Source organism: Alternaria conjuncta (genome assembly GCF_024043145.1).
Source record: "Alternaria conjuncta strain BMP 0040 chromosome Unknown scaffold_3, whole genome shotgun sequence".
Lineage (NCBI taxonomy): Eukaryota > Fungi > Ascomycota > Dothideomycetes > Pleosporales > Pleosporaceae > Alternaria > Alternaria conjuncta.
The window spans coordinates 533,518-554,977 of NW_026250092.1; the positions used below are offsets into that span (position 1 = coordinate 533,518).

The 21,460-nt window shown below is 52.3% G+C and overlaps 8 protein-coding genes across 8 annotated transcripts; 5 read left to right on the forward strand and 3 right to left on the reverse strand.

The window, feature by feature from the left end:
* Nucleotides 1-165: 165 nt before the first annotated feature.
* Nucleotides 166-1,362, reverse strand: ADH1 (alcohol dehydrogenase; the record flags this gene model as incomplete). The annotated part of the gene is made up of 3 exons (XM_051466433.1): nt 166-953; nt 1,043-1,139; nt 1,189-1,362. 3 exons carry the CDS (start codon nt 1,360-1,362, stop codon nt 166-168), a joined length of 1,059 nt encoding a protein of 352 aa, XP_051329288.1.
* A 1,861-nt stretch (nt 1,363-3,223) lies between these two features.
* On the reverse strand, nt 3,224-4,348 carry J4E85_002154 (uncharacterized protein; the record flags this gene model as incomplete). Its single annotated transcript, XM_051466434.1, has 3 exons — nt 3,224-3,703; nt 3,875-4,070; nt 4,257-4,348. The coding sequence occupies 3 exons, from the start codon at nt 4,346-4,348 to the stop codon at nt 3,224-3,226; spliced, it is 768 nt and encodes a 255-aa protein (XP_051329289.1).
* A 414-nt stretch (nt 4,349-4,762) lies between these two features.
* Nucleotides 4,763-5,857, forward strand: J4E85_002155 (uncharacterized protein; the record flags this gene model as incomplete). The annotated part of the gene is made up of 3 exons (XM_051466435.1): nt 4,763-4,915; nt 4,978-5,778; nt 5,834-5,857. The coding sequence occupies 3 exons, from the start codon at nt 4,763-4,765 to the stop codon at nt 5,855-5,857; spliced, it is 978 nt and encodes a 325-aa protein (XP_051329290.1).
* A 505-nt stretch (nt 5,858-6,362) lies between these two features.
* On the reverse strand, nt 6,363-7,439 carry J4E85_002156 (uncharacterized protein; the record flags this gene model as incomplete). Its single annotated transcript, XM_051466436.1, has 3 exons — nt 6,363-7,066; nt 7,132-7,365; nt 7,424-7,439. 3 exons carry the CDS (start codon nt 7,437-7,439, stop codon nt 6,363-6,365), a joined length of 954 nt encoding a protein of 317 aa, XP_051329291.1.
* Nucleotides 7,440-8,319: 880 nt separating this feature from the next.
* Nucleotides 8,320-10,392, forward strand: J4E85_002157 (uncharacterized protein; the record flags this gene model as incomplete). Its single annotated transcript, XM_051466437.1, has 3 exons — nt 8,320-8,416; nt 8,856-10,320; nt 10,383-10,392. 3 exons carry the CDS (start codon nt 8,320-8,322, stop codon nt 10,390-10,392), a joined length of 1,572 nt encoding a protein of 523 aa, XP_051329292.1.
* Nucleotides 10,393-11,712: 1,320 nt separating this feature from the next.
* Nucleotides 11,713-12,305, forward strand: J4E85_002158 (uncharacterized protein; the record flags this gene model as incomplete). The annotated part of the gene is made up of 2 exons (XM_051466438.1): nt 11,713-11,754; nt 11,838-12,305. 2 exons carry the CDS (start codon nt 11,713-11,715, stop codon nt 12,303-12,305), a joined length of 510 nt encoding a protein of 169 aa, XP_051329293.1.
* A 1,885-nt stretch (nt 12,306-14,190) lies between these two features.
* On the forward strand, nt 14,191-16,058 carry J4E85_002159 (uncharacterized protein; the record flags this gene model as incomplete). The annotated part of the gene is made up of 2 exons (XM_051466439.1): nt 14,191-15,913; nt 15,967-16,058. 2 exons carry the CDS (start codon nt 14,191-14,193, stop codon nt 16,056-16,058), a joined length of 1,815 nt encoding a protein of 604 aa, XP_051329294.1.
* Nucleotides 16,059-16,988: 930 nt separating this feature from the next.
* Nucleotides 16,989-21,091, forward strand: J4E85_002160 (uncharacterized protein; the record flags this gene model as incomplete). The annotated part of the gene is made up of 7 exons (XM_051466440.1): nt 16,989-18,438; nt 18,485-19,292; nt 19,339-20,271; nt 20,330-20,381; nt 20,509-20,611; nt 20,662-20,893; nt 20,947-21,091. The coding sequence occupies 7 exons, from the start codon at nt 16,989-16,991 to the stop codon at nt 21,089-21,091; spliced, it is 3,723 nt and encodes a 1,240-aa protein (XP_051329295.1).
* Nucleotides 21,092-21,460: the final 369 nt, after the last annotated feature.

Sequence of the window (21,460 nt, forward strand, 5' to 3'; positions counted from 1 at the left end):
GTAATGCTTGAGTGTTGTGAAGATCTTAGGTACAGGCCATATTTTACGATACCTCAAGTTTTTTTGACAGGGAGGACGTGCATAGGAAGAAATCGAGATATTATTTACCAGATAATTTTCGATATATACAATACATTTGCATTTGCTTTAGTAGCAGCTAACACCCTACTTCGATGTGTCCAGGACATAGCGTCCAGCAATAGCACCCTTGTTCATCTTGTCATACACCATCTGGAGTTCAGAGAGACCAACGACCTTGTACGGAGCCTTGATCAAGCCGCGGCGGAAAAATTCGATAGCCTCTGAGCTGTCCTTGCGGTTACCGACGTATGAACCTTGGATTCTGATCATCTTGATAACAGTCTCGAAGACGGGTGCCTTCAGGTAGGCGCCAGCGGGGAGACCAATGCAGATGACGGTACCGCGTGGGCGGACGTACTCGGCGGCTTGCTGGAAGGGCTTCTCGTTGACGGCAACGAGGATAACAACGTGGGGACCAAGACCATCGGGTGTTGCCTTCTGGACGTCGGCGACAAGGTTCTTGCTCGTGGAGAAGTCGACAAAGGCCTCGGCACCAAGTTCTCCAGTGCACATCTTCTTCTTCTCATCGCCAGTGTCGATGGCAATTGTTCGTACACCCATTGCCTTTGCGTACTGGCAAGCAAGCGAACCGAGACCACCACCAGCACCGACGATGGCGGCGAATTGACCGGGCTTGACACCTGACTCCTTCAGACCCTTGTAGACGGTGATACCGGCACATAGGACTGGAGCAATGGCGGCGAGATCACATTCCTTGGGAATGCGGGCAACGTGAGCAGCCTTGGCGATGCAATATTGCTGGAAGGTACCGTCGACAGTATATCCAGATAGAAGAGGCTTGGGGCAGAGGGGCTCGTCCGCTTGCTGGCAGAAATCACAGGCCAAGCAGGAACCGTTCAGCCACTTGACACCTTGTGACGAGTTAGTATTACTCGAAAGGACATGTGTATTCTTATTCGGAAGTAGATCCAGAATGTACACGCTAGAAGAGGAAACTTACCAGCATAGTCGCCGATCTCTACATCCGTGACGAGGTCACCTCGTGCGACGACGACACCAGCACCCTCGTGACCACCTACGAGAGGCAGCTTGGTGGCCTAGAAATAATTAGAATGTGACATCGGTACAAAGAAGAGAAGTACTCACCAAAGGCCAGTCACCGTTCACAGCGTGAAGGTCAGTGTGGCAAACACCACTGTACTTGATGTTGACCAGAACCTCATCAGGGCCAGGCTGCTCGACGGGAATCTTCTTGTACTCGACGGGTCCACCGGTCTTCTGGATGACCTGCGCCCATTGCTCCTTGGGAATCTCAGGCATGTTGGCAATGTTGAGTGAGTATGGTAGGTTGTCGAATGTGAGAGTGTTTGTAGTGGCAGATCGAAGATGTGATTGATGGTGGATGTCCTTGATTGTGTAGAAGACGTACGCTTTATATACTTGTCGTCAGTGCCGAAAGAAGCTCAACGCTTTAACCCCACCTGGAGACCAACATGTCACTTTGCCAGGGTCCGGATACATTCGCGCCTTCTTACAGGAAGCTACAGGCAATGCGTCCGTTCATCCACGCCAAGCCAGGTCTCCTGCTCAACACGTCGGAGTTGGACGATCACTGATGGACCTTGTTCATTGGTCAATCATCATAGAAGTACACATGTACAGTGGAGCTCTGGAGGGGTACACGGAGGAGGATTGGATGATGGCTGGATCATGATGCATCGGCTGGGTGGGAGCGACCATAGCGCGAGCGCGAAGCATCCGTGGTAAGGCGAAAACTACTGCCGGAAATAGGAAAGTTGGTGTGGCCTGACTCTAGCGCATGTAAATCAGCTCAGGGATTATGGTTCGAGGCAAACCGTCGTTGAGTATGGTGTGAGGGGTGATTTGGAGGATGGTCGGCTAGGTGGGGTCAGCGCCAGGCTTCTAGCTTCTTTCGACAGAATATCTCCTGAGACTCGTTGCTCAGCACACAACGGCTACGGCCGGTGCCGCAAATAACCCAAGGCAAAAAATCGTACTTGTTCAAGTGACAGGCGAACTGAAGGCGTGGATGGCAATGGTAACATCCTACCCAGACTCGGCCACAGTTCGGTTCAATCGCGCCTCGTCTCCATCTGGTCCCTCCACCGCATTACTCGACAGCTCATGTGAGAGCCAAATCCACGTAAGTGTGCATTTGAGTTGATGAAACCTGCCAGCTGGGTCGGTCGAGCGCAAATTCCAAACGCTATTGCCAGATCTTCTGCGTAAGCTCTCCCAGCCACATGTAGCCGTGCATCTACATCTCCCAATTGAGGACCTCGAGAAAGCTAAGCGACCAATAAGAGAGTCTTAGCTCTGCCTCTAGACAGCTCCACCACACGCGGCTCCTGTCGTACTATGCGGGGGTTCTGGATGCCAGGAGGTGTGGGAATAGCGCGTCCGCAATCGCGGGGTAGCGGACACTGGCTTGCTCGCGTCAATCGAAAGCGGCCGGATGTTACGGAGCAAAGGGACGGTTGACGATGGATATCCTGTGAGCTCAGAAACATAGGCTCCGAGCGAGATCTGCGTTGGCTGGGAAAGTGAGGGGCTGGAGACCTAGTGGTAAAAAGCACAGGGATTCCCAGGTCAAGAGAGCGGTGTTTTTCCCTGGACTGGCTGTGCGGATGACGGGAGGGCGAAGGCTCGGAGACGCTCACAACGTTGGAGCACCAGGCCCGTCTTATACGTCGCATACATGAGTACCTTCATGACCTCCTGCGAACTACACGGCCGGTCGCGACAGGATGACAGGTCGAGTATGATGAACGACCAGCCTAATGCGGTCAGCTACGCTGCCCATCAAGGACTTAACTCGACCCAGACCATGGAACGACCGCCTGCTACGGTACCTAACGACTAATTACCATGGCGGACGGAAGTACCTCATCTGAAAGACGAAACTCAACGACCTAGTCTTACAAAGATAGGTACCCGACCTTGCATCACAGTTGGATATTCCAACTTACAAGATAGGCTATTACAGGCTGCATAATCAAATCCATGCACGAAGACAAGGGACGCGAGTTTCACAGAATTCAATTGTGGTATTATTAATAGGCCGGAGCTTAAAAGCTCTCTCGTCATGAAATCATTACAACGTAAGGCAAAGGGGCGGAAAAGCTTCAGTTGAGAACTGATGCCCCATATTCGTACGTCTCTATTGCACCATCACGTCGACAGCCTCACCGTTGCCGTTGGCCGGCCGCTCGTCGGCGTCCTGCAAGCCAAGAGGTAGAACGGGAGGGATGTCCTTTTGAGCAGCTCGCGCCTTGGTCTCCGCCCACTGGCGTAGGCGCACCAAACTCCTCATGCGTGACTCTCCATGTGCCCCCATGCTCGTGAGTATTGCCTCGTTGACCTTGCTCGCGACATGCCGACGGAGCGAAGGCTCAAGCAGTTCATTGAGCTCCTTCTGGAGTGTTCCAGGGGTGGCGGGAAGGAAGATGAGCAACGACATAGTAAGCTCGAGATCCTTCAGGAAGTCCGTGTTTGTAGCTGCGCGAGGAGCTAGCTGAGACGACGCGAAGCTAAGAGCGGGTGTGATGTCGGAAGCGGTAGAGGATGTGCATGCGCGGATGAGCTCGATGAGCTGCAGACGCAACAGCGCGAAGTGTAGCGATGGATCTGTGTCTAGAATCTGACTCGAAGTTAGCAAAGCCCAATAAAAGGTATGCGACATGAGTGAATGGGTTTATTTGCAATCATATTAAGGACTGAAGGTTTGATTATCATCAAAGAGATTCTGCGTGGTGCATGAAACTGGATATAATCCTGCAAAGGGTGGGCGAAGCGGGAAGAGGATGCGTACCTGAGGGTTTAGATCATTGATCTTAGTAATGGCGGTGTCGATGTCGCCAGCATGGATAGACCGTCGTATTTCTACGCGGGACTGTATGGACTCCTCTTCAAGAGGTAGCTGGATGTTGGCTTCCTTGGCGAACTTCTCAGCAGCCCTCGGGTAGCCTTCGCTGACCAGGTAGTCCATGATGACAAAGTTGATGTCCCTGAAGCGCATACGTTAGCTTGTTGGTCGAATGCCAGACAATGTAGCGCGCAATGCAGCAGCTACTGCGAGATCAGAGATACAAGTTAACATGTTCTCCACACGTTGTTTCGGAGAGATTCCCAACTTATTTTGAAATCATCATGTGGGGCAGTAGCTGAGGCGGCGCGGACAGGTAGCAACTTACGTCTTGGACGGCTTGATGTCATCAATCTTCCTCTGGAAAGGATGCTGTGTTGGCGTTGCCGCCGACACCGAAACGGTAGATGAGCTCTGCATGATTGTTAGAGGGTGGTGAGTTTTGCGACAGCAGATGCGTTGGAGCTTACCATGGTGAAGCGAGGCGCTCAGCAAGCCTCAGCCGACGTCCATCAGTGAAGGATAGAGCTGCCCGACCGTTGGTCGAGTGTGCTGGCAGTCACGCAAAGCTTGGTGCGTGATGAGAGAAAGTTTGCGAGTGAAGGTTCGTGGAAGAGAAAGACTGAGCTTGCGAGCTTGGCAACGCTAGTGGGGTGGGTCGTTCTTATGTAAGCACGAGCCTAAGTAAAGAGCCGCCCGCTGCAGAAACCCGATCGTGCTGGAACCCTGCATACACCCTCGACATTATTCAGTCTTGCTATAAGAGGTGCGGTTTGGTAGAGCATGAGATAGCAGAGACACAGTCTCTTTTGGAAATCCGAAGAAATCACAAATATGGCCTCGGCAGGCCGCAAAACGCACTACGAACCGCCGTGGGGCAACGCGAGCATTATTGGTGTAGCTGGTAGTTCTGGATCTGGAAAAACTTCTCTGGCACTGGCGATAGTGGCATCTTTGAACTTGCCATGGGTTGTCATCCTGTCTATGGTGCGTACCAGCCTCGCACAGTGGGTCACGTGCTCCAATCAGCTAAGGACCACTGCATGTAGGATTCGTTCTACAAGCCTCTGACGCCAGAGCAATCTGCAGCGGCTTTCCGGAACGAATTCGACTTTGATTCGCCCGACGCTATAGATTTCGACATCCTGGTCGAGCGCTTGAAGGACATCAAGAGTGGCAAGGTGGCTGAAGTGCCTATATACTCTTTCCAAAAGCACGCCCGCCTTTCCAAGACGACCACGATCTACTCGCCACACGTCATAATTCTAGAAGGCATATTTGCTTTGCATGACCAACGCGTGCTCGACCTCCTGGATCTCAAGATATTTGCGGAAGCCGACGCTGACCTGTGTCTCTCGAGACGTCTCGTACGGGATGTGAAAGAACGCGGACGCGACATCGAAGGATGCATCAAACAATGGTTCGCTTTCGTAAAGCCAAACTTCTACAAATATGTTGCGCCGCAAAGGGAGATTGGTGATCTCATCATTCCGAGAGGTATTGAGAACAAGGTCGCAATCACCATGGTGAGCAATCAGGTTCGACAGACGCTAGAAAGCAAGAGCATACAGCATCAGACGGAGCTGAAACGACTGGGCAAGATCGCGGAAGATAGCCCATTGAGCGATAATGCTATCGTACTGCAACAAACGAACCAAATCAAGGGAATGCACACCCTGTTACTCAACCCGACCACGTCGAGAGAAGATTTTATCTTTTACTTCGATCGCATGGTTGCGCTTTTGGTCGAGAAAGCTGCGGATTTCTTGCCTTTTGAATCACACAAGATCACTACGCCCCAGGACTACACGTACCAGGGACTCAAGAAGGCTGCGGAAATCAGCGCAGTAGTAGTCTTACGTGGTGGAAGTGCATTCGAAACGGGCCTTCGAAGAACCATTCCAGACTGCAGGACCGGGAGAGTATTGATTCAGACGAACTACAGCACTGGAGAACCGGAGTTGCATTACCGGGCTCTTCCCGAGAACATTGCAGAGCATGGACTGGTTTTAGTTCTAGATCCGCAATTCTCCACAGGTGCAGCGGCATTGATGGCGGTCAGGGTACTGGTTGACCATGGCGTACCGGAGAACAGAGTTGTCTTTGTGACATATACGGCAGGGCGCGTAGGTCTTAACAGGGTGTTGAGCGTGTTCCCAGACATCAAGATTGTGGTTGCAAGGCTGGGTCATGACGAAGAGGCGCGTTGGATCGAAACTAAGTACTTGGGATGCTGAAACGGGTGCGCAAATCACGTATAACGCAGGTAACGACGAGTTTGTTGAGATTGCGTACCATCTTCAGTATATGATCGCATTTCACACATGATTGTATATAACCAACATGGTCTTGCCTGAACGCCGTGCCTCGTGCCAACGCCGATAAATGCCAGGTTCGCACCGAGCCAATGCTGCACCGCTGTATATGTTGGGTATCATAGGAAGTACTCTGTCGTGACTTCCTTGCCTTGCTGTTGCTGCTGCTCTGCTCGGTGGACATCGTTGTCGGGGCTCGCATCGAAAACATTGAAAAAGCGTTCACCGGTATCACTGACCTCCAGTACACTCGCCATGTTACCGCACCGATAGCAGTAGTTCGGTGCACTCCAAACTGTGCTCAGTCTGTCATCGTACAGAACCTGATAGCCCTCTTGACATAACTGATGTGCGCGTAGAATATGTGACATGGAGTTGACTTCCAGAAACTTCTTGACAACTTGTGCTCCAAACGTATAACCTGCACCTCTTGGGCTGAGGGAGAATTCGTCTCGTTCGGGATCTGGGTCGCTCCAGACTAGGTCCGCCATGGGCCCCTCGTGAGGTATCTCTCGGAAACGGTCGATGATTTTGATTTGGTCGATGGAATGTATTGACGGCGAAAGGCCACCGTGTACGCAGAATATCTGGTCGTTGATGACGACGGATAGGGTGAGGAAGTCGAACATGTCGGTAAAATAGTGCCATACGTTTGCGTTCCCGTACTTCCGCGAGCATTCGGTGTAGAAGCCATAGGACTGAGTGACTCCGCGCGATTCGTGGTTTCCACGTATAAGGTGGACTCGGTGTGGATAGCGAAGCTTCAAGCATACGAGGAGCGATATTGTTTCGACAGAGAAGAGACCGCGATCGACGTAGTCACCTAGGATATATTAGCGTCATGAAACGAGGTCGCGTGCAGCATACGGCCAATGGACGGAGACGCACCGAGGAAGAGGTAGTTGGTGTCGGGACACGGCCCGCCAATCTTGAATATCTCCATCATATCGAAGAACTGGCCGTGGATGTCACCCACGACAGTAACGGGCGCTCGGATGTGCACCACATTGCTCTCTTTCATAAGCAGCTCCTTGGTTTTGGCGCATATTGCCTCGACCACCGACTCGGCGAGTAGCTCCTTCTTCGACAGGCGCGATATGCATTCATCGAGGTCTACGGTAGCTGCCACAATGTCAGCACAGCCACCCAGGGAATGCGCAGGCGTCGGCGACTGACGTACACGGTAGGCCGGGCATGGTGGTGTTTGTGGGGTGGGTGTTGGTGTTGGGGCATTCGCGGCGCAGCTCAGGGTATCGAGTCTATACTGGTCGCTAGCAGGTGTCTGTATCGTACAATCATCCTCGGGGGCGCATCGAGGGGCGGTATCTGGGCGATGGCGCGAAAGGCAGCGACATGGCAATGGGGGGCAATATGTGCCTGTCGGCCTGAAATGCGGCGGCATCCCGCGCTGGCCCTGGCCCAAGCGCAAAACGTGACCACGCTCCAGATTTCATTTCTACGCGACAACCGTTGGCATGCTTCAATGGGATGGGTGTGCACTCGGCGTTATCACCTCCCAAGTCTTCCCTCCTGTCGCGTCATTAGATTCTGATGTCCTGAGGCCAACCTCCTGCATCCCTCGCAACCCGCCATCTGCATCCTGCTGTGCTCTCAATAGCAACTTCCAAGGGTTTTCCTCACATCAGCCTGGCTTGTTTCACTTCAGGGCTCTTTCCGTCAACTCAATTCCGTCTTTCCCAACGTCATAGTTCCGCCCCAAATCATTCAGCCTTCACGCGTTATCAGAGCACCCTAAGTTCAAAGTCCCTCCATGAGCTTGGGCTTCTCTTTCGTCGTTCTGGCTCGTGCGCTCGACCAGACCAAATTTTGAGACGCGCACCTCCCAACTCAAGAACACTTGCCTACATCCAGTCCGACCTACATCACCACTTCCGAGAAATTCATCGACTCCATTTCTTTCCATACAGTCCCGAGCATCTTACTCCTGACGTGCATCGCAACAGGTAATTTCCAGAGTGGGCATGTCGTGGAGCGGGCCCGTAGCAGGTTCGGCGCCTTTCCAGCAGCAACCGTATGGCAATGGCCAGCCATACGGCCAACAGCCGCCCTATCAATATGGACAGCAGCCAGGACAACAACCAGGATACGGACAACATCAGTCAGGAGCTGCCTATCCGCCGGCCGGTCCACCTCACCGTGCTCCTCATGTTCAGTAGGTTTCCTTCATCTCACCACGTACTTGCAGTTCGGCCAGATATTTTGAAAAGAACAACAACATTGAACCTCAAGTTTAGATTCCCCAAAGGCCGTTTTCTGACATATGTGTAGACCTCCAAAGAAGAAGGGAAATCCGATAATTACTCGGTATCCCCCTCCCCCAGGCTATCGTGGGCCGGCGCAACCTCAGGGTCCTTTTGGAACCACTCATTTTCCCAATCAGTACCAACCGCCGCAGCCTACATTCTCACAACCACCCCCAGTACCTCCAAGTTACCCACAGCAAGGTTATGCTGCTCCCCCTGCGCACCATGGCTATTCCGCTCAGGGTTATAATCAGCCGCCGCCCCAAGCTCCGAATTATCCACAGGCCGCATATCCGCCGGCGCAAGCTAATTATCAATGGTCACAACCAGGTTATCAACCAAATACAGGTTACTCGCAACCTCCGAATCAACCTCCTGCGCAGCCCTATGCACCACCACAGAGCCACTATCAAGGATATCAGCCTCAGCATGCGGCCACTAACACCAATCAACAGGCTTATGGACAGAATCCAGCGTGGTCACAGCAGCAGGGGCAAGCATCCTATCAGTCAAACCAATACAGCTCAATCAACGGATTACCCAACGATAGTCATTCCACGCCGGATCCTCACGCTACACCAACTCAGGCGACTGTTCATCTCACTACATCTCGTACCCTTCCACCGTCTAATCAGTCCACTAGTGCTTTGAGTGAGGGGAGTTCAGGCGAGAAGCCGCAACTGTTCCTTGCCTGGGACGACTGGGATTTCGATTTCGATGGTGCTATATGGCCCAAAAGCAATGAACCTGTCGATCCGGCCCTAAGTCTCGGAGTTATCATCTGGCATCCCGCAAAGCAGGTAACACGTGCACTACCATCAACCTTCGCCGAGGCCGAAGAAGACGCACTGAAACCCACGCCGGAGAAACTGGACAACGGAGATTCAGTGTCGATGTACTTTACAGCCGACAACTCGCATGAGGCTTTCTTGAATGTTAGGCAGACAGACGAATGGGAGACACTTCAGGATGATCCAGTCTTCGTCGTATTCACAGACGAAGACATGAAATCCAATCTCGTCTCGCTAGAGGATTGTATTGCTCAACGAGATCGACCGGACGAATTGTACGAGGAGGTACAGCAGGATGAGGATCTGGAGATGCGCGATGCTACGTGGGACATTATGGATAACCTTGAGCAAGCACTCGCTACAAACAGTGGTTCCACCAAACCTGCCACTACGGAGTCTGAGACAGCACCTCCTCAACAGCTAAGCCAAGAAGACATCCTTGCTAAACTGGGCGTGACCGGGACTCCGAAGCCACCATCAGATGAGCAGATTTCACTACCATTGTCTGCCTCCGATGCGAAGATCCCATCGGCACTTCCTGGCAAGCCCTCATTGCCTTCTGCCTTCACAAAGACTGCAGAGCCTGCTCTTCCACCTCAACGAGCGCAATCGTATGGAGGGCATCGCAACAACACACATGGACCTCCGCTGCCTCGGCCGTACGGCTCTATGTCTTCTTCCACCACCTCTAGGCCCCCACCCCCACCTCCACCCCCAGAACAACAACGCTACGATCCTTGGAATGCGCCTCAGCGTAGTGGCCATGGTCTCGATGGTTCCAGGGGCAGTCCGGCGCTCTCTGAAGGAAGCAACCACACCATGGCTGGCTCTGATTTCGAGCCCGAAAACCCCAGCAGCAAGATACGACAGGATGTGCCAAGTGCAACCTCACTCGACCGAGGCGATAGCTCTTTCTCTCGGAAGAGGAGCTATGAGGATGCGGACCACGAGCATGAGCGCTTGCGGCAGCAAGAAGACTACAGCAAACGAAAGCGGCGCTCTCAAGTTGATGCTGCGTACAGGTAAGTCCTGCCAATTCCTTTTAACGCTCTCCAATTCTCGTGCAGTATCTTACTAGTCACAGCCGACGTTGAACGTCCCGTCAGTATTTCGGCACACCCACTGCAATGCTTGCTCGGAATTTTTGTCAGAGCCGTCAATTCTTGTGGCTGCCGTGTCATTCGTCAAGAACACCTCCCATCAGCCTCTTGACCTTGAACAATGGTCTGTCTAAGATACTGGATCATTCGTTTTCTCTAGCATGTTATCATGCTGGATGATGCCCTACATTTTCATTCACTGCTTTGCTATTACACCCTCACGTCTACAGGGGTTGACGACTGTGATCCCATTTTCTGTCTAAAGAATGCTTTGATGAGTTTGTTCAGAAAGGGTGGCTCATGGGTATGGCGTCATTCAGCGCTTGATGTTTATTTCACAGGGCACGTTATGTCCTTTTCTCTTCACTGTCTGTTCCAGACGTTCTATCATCTTGTCATCTTCACCACTATTTACATTAATCTCATTCGATCTTCCCAGTTGTCGCGTCAAATACTGTCGATGTCATCCTTCTATCTGTTCACCTACCACCATGTTTGATCCTTGTTCTTCAGATTATATTTCCTTAGTGTTTAGTCCCTTACTTCGCTCGGAGATTGCGATCCATGTTTTATCCCTGTAGTCCAGCAAGATCACACAATCGTATATGCAGTAAGTATATTGGTATTTGTGGTGTGCGTGCCTAGCTACTTCAAGTAAAATGACGTCAGCCACAGGATATGCATACTACGCTGGCACTCAGGTAATCAGCTGCAAGCTATTCTCTACCTTTCAGCGAGGGCTGTGACCTTGCAGATCTTTGATCCATGATGCGTAGCAGAATCTACAGGATGAGCCACATGTGTTAATATCAGGTGTTGATATCAGGTGCTGCGGAGCACAGCTCTTCTTTATGTGATCCAACCTGCGTACCACACAAAGCGTTTGTTCTAAATGGGACATGAACACGTACATACTGAATTAGAGAATCAAAATGGATTATGTGCAATGGTCAGTAGTCTTGGATATCTGATAAGTGATATATGAATCTGTGCGAGGCAGATAATTGGTTTCAAGAGCTTGCCACTCGATAAGAATAATCTAGAAACGAAAGATTGGCCTGGAAAGACATCGAATTGCAGAGGCGGCGCTCCATCTTGACTAGCGTTATTGTTGCAGCGGTGGTTCTCGTATATCGTATTCCAGGTACCTCGGCGGGTGCACAGCCACGCACAGCCACAATGTGCGTCATCAGATCAAGCGACTCCAGGTACCTCTCACTCAGGCGACACCCCGACGCCAGCACAACGACTACGACCTCGTACCTACAGCTGCGCAACCCAACCCCGAACTCTACATCGTGAATCACTGTCATAATGTGCGGCTCCGACTGTTTCTTGATGCTTCTGAGCGTCCTGGTACGTCCACGCCCCCGAAGCTGCAGCAGGCACCAGCCATCTCTCTGCGACCCACCGTCTTCAAGTACTGACACGTCAACTAGTTCCCACCTGTGGGGGTATGGGTAAAGAAAGGCCTCTGCAGTGCCGACTCTCTTATCAACCTCGCACTCTGCTGTCTCGGTTTCCTGCCAGGCCTCCTACACGCCTGGTACGTGATCCTCCAAAACCCAGATCCGTACGACGCATACCAGCAAGTGCCCGATCGCGAACGCGGCGCAAACAGCAACGGCGGAACCACATACTATGTCATCACCCACGAGCAGCCGGCTGGAGGACAAGCGAATTACGGCACCGTGGGCAGCCAGCCAAGCAACGGCCAGTTCCCCGGACAGCAGAGTGGCGTGACAAACAGCTTTGCGCAGCCAAAGGGAAGCAAGGCCGCGAAGGGCGCTTCAGCCCCGAATGCTTCTGCACCGCAAGCCGGCGAAGGTAGCTCGAGTCAGCCTGAAGGGCCACCACCGACCTACGCAGATGTGATCAAGGGCGACAACAAGGTTCAGGGCCCATAAATGGACTGTCTTGGGCGTATATGTCTCAAGAGAAGGGACATGTAGAGCAGTACAATACGTGTTAAGCGGCGCACAGGATTGCTTGGACCGGCAGTAGGGCGTTCGTGATACTGGATATGGATATCTCATTGGGAAAGGAGTACTTGATGTAAACATTACAAAGGATTCGATAACTTTACTCCGCCTTTCTCTTGCAGCCATGGTACACGCGACTAGCTTCTTGATCATGTGCGTTGTGAGACTCCCGCCCATACGTCATCGGCCGGATTGCATACTGTGGCTGCATGAGCGACGGCAGACGTACAGATGCAAAATTGCGAACCGTGTCTTACTATCATACTGAGTGCTATATCTCTGAGCAATCTCGAACTCGATTTTTTGCGCACGAATCAGGTTGTTGCGGCGTGCCGCCACCCACGTCGCTGCGGCATGCCTTCGGCGAGTGCGCACCAATGCTGTGAGGACGGCCCCGGCATTTCTTTTGCTTTGTGCCCGCCGACATCCATGGCCGTTGCGCAACTTGCCTAGTTGGGCAACAGATATGAGAAAAAGCAAGAAACGTTCGATCGTGCTGAAGCAGGCGACAGGATATATTTTCCCTCGTGTGCGGTGTCCCCTCGAGGGTGAGCGCGCCATTATGGCGCCATCATTGTGCCATCATCACTTCAGCCGTGCAACTGGGCCAAGGACGTATGCACGCGCAGATCACCAGGTCAGATGCGATGCACCTCCTAGAGCTATCATATCGCATGTGTATGTGAATACATGAGTAAGCAGACGTTATTTCAGATCTCTGTCATGGCCGCATGCGAATGTAGGTAAGCTTGATGCTTGTCGTGCATAGCAAGACTATTCGCGGTTTTCCCGTCGCATTCGGATGCGAGCAGACGCAAAACAAGCGGTTGGAGCTTACGGTGTACAGCATACGTGGTAAAACGTCCAGGGTGCAGCCTGCGACGCCGGCCAAACAGCCATGGGGGAAAGCAAGGAAACTTCGACAACACCAGCAGTTTCCCCAGATCGAGTATCGTGATGCTTTGCTAGTGTGCAAGCTGGCATGCAGGGTCGACCACTTAAGCGTTTCCAAGTCTAGCCGCGTCGTCATGCCCAGACCGCCTCTGCGCCCCGATGTTAGCCCAAGCCCCCAGCCAAGTGCCTCGAGTGAATCTTGGTTCTCCGTAACAAGGCTTGACTGTCATGACGTGAAGCTTCGCACATCTGTCTTCCGAGAGGCAATCACATAGACTCCGAACGCAGTGATTTGCGTTTGCATGCGCGCGCTACTGTGAACACAGCCTTTTGACAATCTCGTTAGCTCCTATTTGCCCCCGTCAACTGTGGCTGAGGCGTTTCTCATTCGTGCATTCACACAACAGCCACAACTATACTCGTCAGTGTTCGACTCGTCAGTGCGCTGGCCTCCTGTCAACACAGGTTTAATTACCCTTGGCCCCTTCCTCCCTTTCTCCATTCACTCACCGGTCCTTTGTTCTCAGGGCAACCCTTCAACGACAAATCTCCGATACAGATTGCACGCGTACCTGCGTCTGTTTCTCCCCGGTTGCATCAGGCACATTTCTTCGCGCGCTTGTTGGTCCAGACAATTATTCGCCCCCAATCCATCCGTTTCGGCCCCCAGCCACCCGTTCCGAATCACAAGCAACTCGTTCCGAGTACTCACTTGGCATATCGAGCTGCAGGTCGCACTTCAGCACGACTCCCAACTGGACCGTACATCCACCACTAAGTGCAAGAAGACGGCACAGCTGCCGCGAAAGTAGATCAATGCGTAAGTGGATCCACATTTCCGAGCATCGAGATCGCGATAGGTCTCGATTATCCCTCGACCCAACTTCTTCTGCCAAACACCAGAACACATCTAATAATGAATTTAGACACCGTACGAAGGCAGGCACATCGCGTCGCGTCGCAACATGGCGGCAATGGCGCGGCGAACTACAACCCCTTCGCCCGACAACGGTCCCGAGACGTTAACCTAGACGAAGAGAATGCAGTACACAGGACGCGATCGGAAACCCATGCTACACCCGCCATCGAGGAGCAAAGACGGCTAGAGAGCATGCAAACAGGCAACGAGTTCGGTATGCCCGGCCACCACAACACCGAACCATCTACATCTTCTCCAACATACGGAAGCGCGTCTACGACTATCCCGGAGTCAACGGAGGAGAAGGATCTGATGTCCGAAACGAATGGCGCGCACAAGGCTTCCGGCGACAGCACCATTGCGCCTTCCAACCAAGAGGCCAACGTCGGCCCTACCCGACGTGCCAAATTCAAGGGCATCTTCCGCAAAGACCATGATGCACCAGATGTTGAGGCAGAAGACCCGGAAGACGACGAACTTTCGCTAGAGGAACGCAAGAGGAAGGCCCACAAGAGGAAGATCCCGGTCGGCAAACAGATCCGCTTCGTCCTTTTCGGTGCTTGGATCAATGTTCTCCTCATCTTTGTGCCCATCGGGTTTGCTGTTAGATACGCCCACCTGAAGCCCGTCCCGGTTTTCGTCATCAACTTCATCGCCATCATCCCGCTCGCAGCCATGCTGAGTAATGCGACGGAAGAGCTGGCCATCCGTGTTGGCGAGACTCTTGGTGGGCTGTTGAACGCTACCTTTGGCAACGCCGTCGAACTGATCGTGTCCATCCAAGCCCTGCTCAAGGACGAGATCACTATCGTCAAGACTTCACTCATTGGCAGCATGTTGTCGAATTTGCTATTGGTATTGGGCATGTCCTTCTTCCTGGGAGGAATCAACCGCCTGGAACAGTTCTTCAACGTCACGGTTGCACAGACGGCGGCATCGTTGCTTGCTCTCTGTGTTGCATCGCTTATCATTCCGACTGTGTTCCACAACACCATCGCCGAGGACGACAGCACCGCGAACAATGGTGCTGCCGATGCTGTCAGGAACCAGGAATTATCACACGGCACGGCTGTTATCCTCCTCTTGGTCTACGCTTGCTACCTTGCCTTCCAGCTAAAGACTCACGCTACCATGTACAACGAGCCTAGCCAAAAGGTCCCTAAGCGCAAGTCTGGCAAGAAGGAGGAGGGCGATGCTTCGCGCGGCATCGCAGCTATCGGCGCCGGTACCGCTGCAGCGTCTGGAGGCGGTGTCAACATGAAGTCACTGTTCAAGAACCCCGACGGCTCAGAAGACGACGACGACGAAGAGGAGTTCGAAACACCCTCGCTCTCTGTTCTCGGCGCTCTCGTTACTCTCGCAATTTCCACAACTCTTGTCGCTTTTTGCTCAGAGTTTATGGTCGAAAGTATTGAAGGTCTTACCGATACCGGTAAAATCTCTACTACCTTTGTCGGTCTTATCTTGCTTCCCATCGTTGGTAATGCTGCCGAGCACGCCACCGCTGTCACTGTCGCCATCAAGGACAAGATGGATTTGTCTATCGGTGTTGCTGTTGGCTCCAGTATGCAAATTGCTCTTCTCGTCTTCCCGTTCATCGTCATCTTGGGATGGATCCTTGGCAAAGACTGCATGACTCTGTACTTCGACAACTTCCAAATCGTCACACTCTTCGTTTCGGTATTGCTCGTCAACTACCTCATCCAGGACGGCAAGTCACGTAAGTTTACTCCCCTGCTCTGCTCATGTGCGCATTTTACTAACAAGTTGCAGATTGGCTTGAAGGCATACTGCTCATGGCCAGCTACATCATCATTGCACTGGCTGCATGGTTTTACCCCGAGATCGCGGAAAACCAGTGCTAGACGAGGTCTCTCACAGACTCTTTCTTTGTTTTCTTCATGTGCATACTTGTAGGGTTTCTACGGAAAGAGGTGGTGAATAGGGAGTCTTCTTTACTTACATGGGTATACATACTGCAGCTACAACCGTTTCCTTTCGAATTTGTTCCGATACCCAATAACACGACAGGTGTATTGTAGCACCTTATACTCATAGCAATACAAAGAATAATGTCTAACATGGGTACTTGACATGATGCAGATCATGAAGCTGGGCTGCAGGTTACGAAGCGTCGCGATCGTTGGGTTGTATCGGAATCAGAATGGGTGCCGCTCTCTTCCTGTGTGAGCATTATAATGATGACTTTGCGCTAACCTGTTGAAAAGTCAGGAAACCTCGAATCGGTTTGCCGCCTACAATGCCTGCGCCACTTACGATTACAACTATTCTGGGGGTGCGAGGGGATTTCCAGCAAGCCGCGCACATTGTATCTGCGCTGACCTGCCGCAGATGTAGGAACGCGCAAATGGGTCTCCCGCTGACAATGCCTACTTCGAGCACAGCCGTCACTCTTTCGAAGGGGCCAGGAGACTCTCAGTGAGTCGCATACAGTGGACGACCAACAAATTTGCATTATGGGATTTCGGACGCTCACTCACCTCGACTTGAGAAAACCGACCCGAAGCGCTGGTACAAATGACCTCTGACAGGTATCTTCTATGCATGACTCTCTCACCTCAATATGGACCTCCAGCGTCTGCTGCGCATTTCTCTCACCTGGCACCCCGCTCCATCGTCTGCCCTGTGTGCCTCTATATAAGCCTCACACTCTACACCTCCTCCTTCCTTCCTACACAGCACTCCTCCTCATTCTTCATAAGTCTTTCAAGCCTATCATAACCTTCATTCAGTCAACTACTACTACCTAAGCCCCAACTCAACGTCCAGCCATCATGGCCGAGCCGGATGACATGATCGATATCTCCGACGCCCAACTCCCGGTACCAACTAGCGAGAACCTCGATCATGATCAAGACGCACTTATGGCTGAGTCTAATCGTGAGGACGACATGGCCGATGCTCAGGTCCCGCTATCACAAGTCGAGAACATGGATCACGATCAAGACACACCTGTGCCTTCAATCGAGCAAGTCCGCGATCCTGACTCGCTGTTTATTCCTGAAGACGAACCCCCTTCCCAGATCATTACGCCTCAACAAGAACCCGTCGCACCCATCGCCACTCCACCAATCCTTACCCCACCTCGTCCAAAGGTGACCGGTCAATCAGTCATTCAGAAGATTCGCGCCATGCAGAAAGAACGGCAACATCAGAAGCTGGTCGCTAGCAGACAAACACCAGCATATCCGACCAACTCCAACCTTGACGACGAGGCGTACCTTGAGGCTGTTAGACCAGGACAGTCTTCATCCGCTGCTGTCCCAGCTATCAGCGAGGACGATCTCGCAGACAAGAAGGCAATCAAAGATTTCCAAGTGAAGAAGCGTTATTTCGATGAGCAGAGGAGGAAGAAGGGTACTCTATCATTCCTGGAGGATGTTGAGTGGTTGAAGATAAAGGGTGACGAGGAAGGCAGAAGAAAGAAGCGAGCTCGCGATCTTGCCAAAGAAAGAGAAGAGAAGGACGGCCAATTTGACCTTTTCCCAGATTTCAATCTCACACCGAACATCGAGGAAGAGGTGGAGTCTGACCAAGCTTTCGATTTGGAAGACCTTGGAGCTCGCAAGCGCCGCCGACCGATGCCCACCAAAGAAGCGCAGCCTATGTCAATGCAAGATGCCGAGTTTCAGAGTATGCGAGTGGCTCTTGAAGCTGAAGGCGACGCATCGCGGAAGAAGCAGAAAGGAGCTGTAGCTTCGGCAGAAGAACAGGCATCTGTGCCTTCCGGTCGTGGCAAAGGCTCTAAGGGAAAGGGACCTGCGAAGCAGAAATCTGGCCCTAAGAAGCAGATCAAGACCCGTGGTGGTAGATCTTCAGCAAAGAAACAAGAGGTGGACCATGCATACAAACAGGCAACATCGCTTTTCAACTCCAATGTCTTCCAGCAACAAGCCGGCACCAGCGCAGCGGAGCAGCCCACATTCAGATCAAGAAACAAAACCGATGCGCTAAAAGAGCTCATCGCCAGCGTACCTATCGCGGAGCAGAAGAAGGCAAAACGCGACATAGACATCCTCTTGGCTGCAACAAGGGATTTCGATGGGCACGCTCAGGTCAAGGCAGACGGCGGTCTCTGGCGAGTCAAAGGTATGAGCACCTCACTCAAGCCCTACCAGGTTCTTGGCACAGCCTTTATGCGTCGCCGAGAGAACACAACCGAGGAGCCAAGAGGGGGTTTGATGGCTGATCAGATGGGACTTGGAAAGACCCTTATGATGCTGGGTAAGTGAACCAAACAGAGCTCATCGAACCAAACTGACTCCTTTAGCGAACATAATAAACGGTCGACCGCCTAAGAGCGATACAGGCCCCAGGACAACTCTACTTATTGCCAGTCCTGCACTCTTGACTCAATGGAAGAACGAGATCGAACTGCATACCGACGCTTCCAAGGTCAACATGAAGATCATGCGATACGGTGCCGGTACACGCCTTGACTCGACCAATGCCCATCAGATCTTAGCAGGACACGACGTCGTTCTGACTACGTACCACGAGATTATGCAGTCGTATCCCAAGAACGAACCGCCTATTGAATGCCAGACCGCCGAGCAGAAGATAGCTTGGTGGAAGTTGGTCTTTGAGAAACAGAGGGGCCCTCTACACCGCATGATGTTCTTGCGTGTCGTGCTCGATGAGGCCCAGGCTATCAAAAACCACATGTCGCGGACATCAATCGCTTGCCGAGCTCTCATGGCGCACCACAAATGGGCCCTCAGCGGTACTCCAATCCTCAACAGCCTGACGGAGCTCTACCCCTACTTCAAGTTCCTTGATGTTCCTCACACTGGCAGCTTCAAGATCTTCAAGAATAACTACTGCGACAGCAAGAACCAGGAGAACACTGAGAGGCTGTTGGTACGTCTTTCGCAATTCATGATCCGACGGACACACGCAGACGAGATGTTCGGCGCCCCCATTCTGAAGCTTCCTCAAGCCGACCAGTCAACTTATTGGTGCGAATTCAACTCCGTCGAGAGGAGCATCTACGACATCGTCCGCATACGCTTTGCCAAGTGCATCAACATGTGGGCGCAGAACGGTACTTTGGACAAGGCATACAGCAACGTATTGGTGTAGGTTACCCCTTCCAGCCCAAGCAACCTTGCTAACAATATATAGAATGCTTCTTCGCCTTCGGCAACTGACAGGCCACATCCTAATGCTCCAATTCGTCATCCGTGACCTTCTCGAGCGCGAAGACATCGAAGCCATCAAGGAGGTCGTCGACAAAGAGGCTCAGACTAGCAGCCAGAAAGGCGGACATACGATCGTTGCTGTTCGCAAGCAGCTAGACAAGGTGGCAGCTGATCAGAAGAGGAAGACTGCCGATCTTGAAGCAAAGAAAGATGCAGCGAAGAAAGCTGCCAAAGAGAGGAAAGACGCTGCTAGGAAAGCCGCAAAAGAGCGAGGAGAGGACTACAAGTCAGATGACGAGGGCGCCAACAACAACGCTTTCGACAAAGACGATGATCTACTCGAAGAAGATTTCGACGAGACCATCGACGAAGACCCCGCAGATGACATTTTCCAACAATCCGAAGCAGGTGGTGGATTCGGCAAGGACTTTAACTTCAAGCCCTTCCTTAACAGCCTCAAGACTGGCGAGAGCTGGGAGAAGACAAAGCAGAAGGCCCAATGCGCATGGTGTAGCAGGCAACCCCGAGCGCCACAAATAACGTCCTGCGGCCACCTCATCTGCAGTGAGCCATGCCTTGAGAACGTGATCGTTGAGATGGCTGAGGCGGATGACCCAGATGCATTTCCAGCATGCAAGGCGTGCGGTGCTACCCCTACTCACATTCACCCTTGTGAAGTAGACGAGGATGATACCCCCGATGCCCCAGCACGAGGAACACGTGCCAACAAGAAGAAGAACAAAGAGAAACAGCGCGCACGCCTCGATCGCGAGGAAATCTCAGGAGAATGGCTTGATCTGGCTGGCGAGGACGTTCTACCCTCTGCAAAGACGATTGCCGTCAAGAGCCAGATCATGAACTGGCTCGAGGAGAACAAGCAAGTCAAGATCATCGTCTACACCCAGTTTCTGGCCATGTGAGTGGTTTTGGATCCTGCATTTCTTCCAATTGGACGCTAACAACCCAACCCATAGGATCCGCATTTTGGACGCCGTATTTCGAAAAGAAGGTTGGGTTTCTGAGAAAGTAAGTGCCACCCAGACGGCGACATGAACTTTCGTACGCTCGTTTGACGCTGAAATCAACCGCGAATACCTCCCGGCACTGCCCAAATCCTCAGCCTATTATAGATTGTTGCTAACATATTGCGCAGTATCACGGCAAAATGAGCCTGGGCGCCCGCGACAAGGCCATCAGTACGTTCGCCGAGAACCCCGATTGCAAGATTATGCTGGCTTCTCTGCGCTGCGGTGGCTGTAAGTACATCAAGTATATGCCCACCTTACACTCTGCTGATCATTCGCAGTGGGTCTCAACCTGACCATGGCGTCCAAGGTCATCATGATCGATCCCTGGTGGAACTCTGCCTCCGAACAACAGGCTTTCTGCCGAGTATTCCGCATCGGCCAGCGGGAGGAGACGTTCATGAGCAGGCTCTGCGTCAAGAACACAGTCGACCAGACTCTGATCAACATGCAAGACCGCAAGGACAAGGAGATTGCTGCGATCATGGAGGACGATGGCAAGACCATGAAGAAGTACGTGTTGATTTCTCTTGGCGATCGATCGACGTATAACTAACAGCGATCAGGATGGATACACGCACCCTGATGCGACTGTTCGGTAACTTGGAGGAGGACCCCGATGGTAGGCCTTTCATCATGGTTGATAACCCGGATCCACGCGGTGGTTTCCGGGCTGATCGTGATGACGAGGGCTATGCCGACGATCTCTAGTGTGGTGTTGGGATTCGGAGGGGGTTTTAGGTATACAGGCGTCTAAAAAGTGCGAATTTGAACTTTCTTGGGTCGGTTTGGGGACTACGGGCGTTGGTTTGGGCGTCGTGGAGTTCGATTTCGGGATGGCCTGGCGGTCTACACAGCACTCCTAGGATTTCTCCAGCGTCCAATGATGCGCTGGAGACCTCCCGGAACCATGATGGGAATTTGTTTTTGGGCTAAAAAGCTATCGAATGATGCAAAGTGCTACTACCTCGTTGCTTTATCGCGCCTCTGCTGCAGTCATGGACGCGTTCGCCCGGCTAAGAAGAGTCTCCAGATAAGGGCCGAAGAGCCAGCCAATCAGGCGGCTGCTGATAGCGAGGT